Raw genomic sequence first — 6379 nt, forward strand, 5'->3', positions numbered from 1 at the left:
GACAGCACCAACAGCGTTTAGGCAAAAAATAATAATTCAAAGCTGATCCTAGTGCAGTTGGGAAGGAAATATCGTCGTAGATGGTGTCGTATGTGAAGCAATTTCAAGATTCAAATGCAGTCTAGATGGTTTCAATACTCGAAATTACTTCACTCACCTCCCACCCAACGCTGTCATGTATTGTCAGATTTGCTTCTCACGATCACGCAGATTGTGTCGTTCGTGAAGCAATTTCGGGATCAAATGCGGTCCAGATGGTTTCATTACTGCCAACGTGGGATTTCTTGCAAATTCCTGAACACTTAATTCCTAAACGCTTAATAAACACCTTGGTAAGTTGTTTTTATCAGCTAAATACTCCTCCGTCTCATAATGTAAGACGTATTTTGACACTAGTATAGTGTCAAAAAATGTCAAAAAAACATCTTACATTAAGGGACGGAGGGAGTAGTAATTACCTCGTCTCAGAATATAAGAGACGGAGGTATTTTTTTCAGTTTAAAATTAAACTGAAAAATGTCTTATATTTTGAGACCGAGGTAGCGCTGTAGAAAGATTCTACGTCGTAGTCATTTCTTGTAGCTGCCGAGGACGGGGCGTCGACCCGTTGGCTTGGCAGCTGAGGTTGCTGCTAGCCCACCCGAATTCAAATCCCGACTTGAACGCGTGATGCTCGCGGAGTTTCTTCTATAAATAAATGCCAACGAGGGTTAGTCCTTGGTTGGTCTCTTTTTTTTCTTTCTTGTAGCTGCCCGCAAAGTAGGCGAGGCAACCTACCAGGGGTGCGTTGGTGTACGTGGTGGGCTCCGACCGCGCATAGTCGGCGCGGTCATCCGGGAACGCGTCGTTCTGGTCCGGCCCGCCGACGATGGCGCCGGTATGCACGTTGGGATTAGGGCCGCTGGCGTAGAGGTAGCTCTGGAAACCCTCCTGGCAGCCGATGTGCGCCGGGTGCGCGGCCATGGACGGCATGGAGGACGCCCTGTGGTGTATCCTCTGCGGGGAGCGCGCACCGTAGCCCACCATGTAGGACATCCCCAGCGGGTTGTCGCCTAGCACGTAGTCCACCTGCCTCTTGGCCAGTGCCCTCAGGGACTTGTAGGTGACGGGGAGGTTCTGGCAGGAGAAGGCGTGGTTGGAGACGGCCATGTACTTGGCGTAGGTGGTGAGCAGGAAGCTCGCGGAGGCGACGTACTGCAGGTTGGCGTTGCCCGACCGGTGCATCAGCCCGCCCGGCGTGTACGGCGTCGTGGACGAAGGGGAGCTGGACTTGGGCAGGACGCGGCAGATGAACTCCTCCGCTTGACGCGTGAAGGGTTCCAGCCTTTTGTCCCCGTCCAACAGGGCTCTCTGCTCGGACCGGACGGACGCAATTTGTTAGCTGGGTGGAACTTGATGGCATATTGGCATTGAAGGGTTGCATGGTGTGTTTCAGTTACTCGTGACAGAAGAACGCGCGCTCCGGCGAGCTTGTTGTCCCAGCTGAACATGTCGACGCCGTCGTTGGCGCCGAGGGAGATGAGGTCGTTGAGGTAGGAGCTGTTCTTCGTCGCCCAGAGCAGCCATGCGGATCCCCATAGGAGCTCGTCCTGCACACCGTGCACGCAAAATCGTGACAGGAAACACGCAGGAGCACTATATAAGGATTTTCAATTCGTTGCACGGCGTGATCTTTTGAAGGATTTGACTTGCACCTTTGTAGCCGGAGTAGGACGGGTAGTAGTTGCTCACGCCGCCGCCGACGTGGTCGCTGTACTTCCCCTGATGCTGCCAAGCGAACGCCATTACGTCCCTGGCCGCCGCGACCAGCCTCCTGGAGTAGTCCGGGTCGGCGGCCTTGAAGACCAGGCTGGCTGCGGCGAGCGCGGCCGCGGTCTCCCCTGCGACGTCGGACCCCGGGGCGGACGCCGACACCTCGTACACATTCCGCGGCGTGTCCATGTCCTCCGGCCGCTCCCAGCAGCGGTGGTCGGCGTCGGCGTCGCCCACTCCGACGTAGAGTTTGCCCGGGGTCGTCTTGGCGGCCTTCAGGAGGTAGTCCGTCGCCCACCGTACAGCGGCGCGCGCGTCGTGAACGCGCCCCTCCATCCGCCCACCGTACTCGATGATGCTCCACGACAGCATGGTCGTGGTGAACGCCGTGGGGAAATTGAACTTGACGTTGTCGCCGCCGTCGTAGTAGCCGCCGGTGAGGTCGACCTGCCGCCCAAGTACGCCCATCCACCATAGCCGAGTCAACAAAAGTCAAATTCTAGGTCAGCACGTTGACCACAACCAAGCATGTGCCACAAGTAGAAGCGGCACAGTGCGTGCGAGACGTCGCTTGCTCACGTTTGCGGCCGAGCCGTCGGACATGGCGGAGTTGGACCTCCACTTGACGGCCTGGTCCGCCGGCAGGCGGCCGGACCTCTGCCCCTGGAAGAAGAGCAACGACTTGGTGAGCGCGTCGGTGTAGTCAGGGTGTCCGGCGGCAAGGACGTGGCTGGAGAGCCAGACGAGGGAGAAGGCAAGAAACACAGCCACGGGTGAGCGTGATGATGATGCCAAAGCAGCCGAATTGCTCATCTTCTCTCCCGACTGCTACCGCCTGGGCTAATGCGACATTGCAGTGCATGGCCATGATTTATAGAGTACATGCGACGAGCTAGGAGAAGCTCGCTGCAACGACGTCTAGGATTTCGCCAGATTAATCTGGAGCCAGGTTGCAGTTGTTTATGTTATCTCATGAGCTCTCGAGATCCTACACCGGAACGCGAGCTGGGTCACAGCGATGGATCATGGGGTCGAAGTATCTAATCTAACAGACCCAGGGGATGTTATATAATGGGCAAGGAACACTTGGTTCTGGATTGTTGCTGTGAAAGTGATCAGTTCTCGTAATCGCTCTGTCCTGAAAACAATGTATATAATTGAGTCTCCACATCTTCTTTGGGAGTGCGTTCTCCTCTCGATCGGTGTGGTGCCTCCGGGTCGTGCGATCCTTGGCAGCCTATCTGGTGGTGCTCGCGTACTATCTTAAGGGTTACTCAAAGGTGGCCATGGTAATCGACGGAGAGGGAGAAGCGTAAATGTGGCAATCTTGACCGGCCTTGCTGCCGGTACAGGCTACATCAGAACAGAAAAAGGCGCACACTCATCTGTAATGTAGGTCATCTCGTGGCCCAATCCAATTTGCGACTGCTCTGCGTGTGCAACTGAAGCATGTCTGACTGAACTCTGCATGTTTGGTCATGCAAAATAAATAAATAAGAAGCACGTGATTACTACCCCTTCCGTCCCAAAATATACTGCCTACTACATCTTTTAGTCAAACTTTGTAAAATTTAAGCAAATTTATAGAAAAATGTATGGGAAAAGATTACCATCAACCGGCCGATTGCAGCGGCCGCGTCGGCCACCTTGCCTGAATGACACATGTCAAGTGAGGGCCTATATATCATCCTATATGCAACAGGGACTATGCTTTTGAAACATAAACGGTGTTGCAATGATCTATGATGGGTTTATGTTTTGCAACAAAACCTATCTTGCGAAAAATTCTGCAACAAGATCTTAGTTGAAAAAAAATTTGAAACAAAACTTCAATTGCAAAATATTTCTGCAACAAAACAGTTGTTGCAAGAAAAATCTGCAACAATATCCGTGTTGCAGAAATAATTCTGCAACAGGAGCCGTGTTGCAATGGTGAAGGCACGTCGGCCGATCAATGAGCCAGATCCGACGGCTGGCGACCTTGCTGATCTTTTAAAAAGATCAGCCGGCGGATGCGTAGCACGCCCCAAAATATATCAACATTTAGAATAACAAATCAATACCATTACATTCATCATGAAATATATTTTTCATGCGGTATATGTTTATTGTAATTTTTTGTCGGTAGTTTACCAAGCTAACCGCTTGGTAATGTTGTATATAATTGATATTGCAGATATAGATATTTGGTCTACCAAGCGCCCCTCTCCCTCCCGGGGTGCCCCCGCGGGCGACCCAAGAGGAACTCTAGCCCGCCGCCGCAACCCTCCCCCACCTTGCTCTCCCTCCGCTGCCGCCGAAGGGCGTCACCAAGCAAAGCCCACGCGGTGCCGTCGGCAGCGGGGCCTGGTCTCTCTCCCTTTTGATTCAGACGGGGTGGCGCGAGACGCCAGATCAGGCGGAGGCTCGCGCGGCGGCTGGGTGCGCACCCGTCGTCGGCTGTGAGCTTGGGGCGACTCGGGCGGGAGGAGCGGTGTCGGCGGTGGTCCAGGAGGAAGCAGTGGCTCGAGGAGGAAGGTAGTCGTCCAGGCAGCGGCTCGAGGGGGCTTCCTCCCGTCTGGACCTGGGCCTGCGCAGGGGCGGCGGCTCGGCTTGTCATGGTTGTGGCTGGAGGATGGAGGGGGTACCGGAGTAGCCGCCCCGTGGAGAAAGTGGATGGTGGTGCGGTGGATGTGCGACTCTTGTGGCGGAGGATGGCGGATTGTGGTGTTGTCTCTCTCGCCGGTGAGGCTCGAGGCGACATGTGTGGTGGGGTTGTCCTTGGCCGTGGGGCATGGTGCCGGGCGAGCGCTGCTCCGGTGACACTGGCCAGTGCGATGGTGGCACACTGCCTCCTCTCGGTTGTAGGCGGTCTTGGCACTGGTGGCCTAGGCCCGGCGGGCATGTTGGCTTGGATGCTTGGTTGTCGATGGTGGTCTTGGCGGTGGGTGGTTTCAGCTCCGTGTGCGAGGTGGTGGCGGAGATGGTGGAGGCAGTTGTGCTGCGTGATGTGACGCCTCCTATAGTGTTGGTCGACCTGATTGAGCAGCTCCAGAACTTTGGGTTTTTGTGATCTTGGGCTGGGAGAGATCCCTGCTTCGTGACGCCGAGGCTAGCAACGACGACGTCCATGGGCGTCGTCCCCTCCTTGGAGGTGTTGCTTTGGCCCCGATTCGACTCCCTCCCTCGTGCTCAGGGGAAACCCTTGGTCTGAGCTCTGGACCAGGCAGCGGCAACGTCATAGCGCCGTTCCCTCCTTAGAGGCGCCGTCTTGTAGCTCGAGGAGTCCCGATGGCATGGCTCTAGTCAGTGTCGGCTACTACTCTGGGCATGGGCCTCTAGGGCACAATGTACACCATCGTCGGCGCCCTCCCGACGACATCGTCTTTAGGTCTTCCTAGGCCCTGTCGTCCACTTGTCGACTTCTTCTTGGCGCAAAGGGTGGGGTAAGTTGGTATGTGTTGTCATCGAGTCTTGGCCTTGTTGTAGAGGTCTCCAGCGTCGGTTGTGATGCGACTCAGTTGCTATGTGGCTTGCCTCGCTCATTGCCTTTGGCATGAGGTTGACATAGGTGTAGCATGTATCGTAGTTCACGTGGTGGGTATGTTCGGTGGATGTGGATGCTAATCCCTGTGATTGGCGTGGTAATGGCCGAAAAGCATTGTATCCGGCTTCTTTGCGGCTTCTTCTTTATTTTTGCCTGATAAAACATAGTTTTATTCCATGGTAATATTGCTAAAATGATATATGATACGCATGCTTATGCATATTATAGAAAAAAAGGATATAAATATCTTTCTTAGAACACTCATCCGTTATACTTTTTGCGTTAATAGTTTATTCACTGTAAACAAAGTAATCAATTATTGCAAGCCAGAAGTAGTTAATTATCGGATTCCATGATATTTCCAAAAACAAGAACTCAGTTTGTTTGTACATAAATACTACCTCCTCCGTTTTTAAATATAAGTCTTTTCAAAAAAATTAATATGGACTATATACGGAGCAAAATGAGTGAATCTACTTTCTAAAGTCTATATACATCCGTATGTAGTTCGTATTAAATCTCTAAGAAAACTTATGTTTAGAAACAGAGAGAGTAACTAATTGTTCAATTCTATTGAAAAGAAAAAAACACTAATTGTTCTTTGTTTTAATATTTGTTCAACTCCGCCCAAATCATATATGGTCCTCGATGGCCATCTAAGTATATTGTCGCCACTCCTCCGGAATTTAAAAGAAGTAATTTATCTGGTTGAATTTCGTACAAATAATTAGTAAAGCTTGGCAGATCAATATAATATACTTCCTTCGTTTCTAAATATTTGTCTTTCTAGATATTTCAACAAATGACTACATACAGAGCAAAATGAGTGAATCTTTACTCTAAAATATGTCTATATACATCCGTATGTGATAATCCATTTGAATCTCTAGAAAGACCTATATGTAGGAATGGAGAGAGTGCTAAATAAAATATCCAAAAGCACAGATGAATTGCAAAACATGATTTAAAGCTTGGCAGATAGTAAAATATAATTTGCGAAAATATCCAGATGTACACGATAAATTACAAAAAATATATTCCACTAGCTTGGGTCAGCGTGATCTGCTACGAAACTGAGGCATTTATATGCATAATAAAAGG

At 51.2% G+C, this 6379-nt stretch overlaps 1 protein-coding gene across 1 annotated transcript; it reads right to left on the reverse strand.

Moving 5' to 3' along the window:
• Window positions 1-298: 298 nt before the first annotated feature.
• LOC119367862 (endoglucanase 11-like) lies at window positions 299-2565 on the reverse strand. The gene is made up of 4 exons (XM_037633253.1): window positions 2332-2565; window positions 1693-2199; window positions 1440-1589; window positions 299-1350 (listed from the first exon to the last, which is right to left on the reverse strand). Exons 1-4 carry the CDS (start codon window positions 2563-2565, stop codon window positions 688-690), a joined length of 1554 nt encoding a protein of 517 aa, XP_037489150.1. The 3' UTR covers window positions 299-687.
• Window positions 2566-6379: the final 3814 nt, after the last annotated feature.

Source organism: Triticum dicoccoides, chromosome 2B, assembly GCF_002162155.2.
Source record: "Triticum dicoccoides isolate Atlit2015 ecotype Zavitan chromosome 2B, WEW_v2.0, whole genome shotgun sequence".
Taxonomy (NCBI): domain Eukaryota; kingdom Viridiplantae; phylum Streptophyta; class Magnoliopsida; order Poales; family Poaceae; genus Triticum; species Triticum dicoccoides.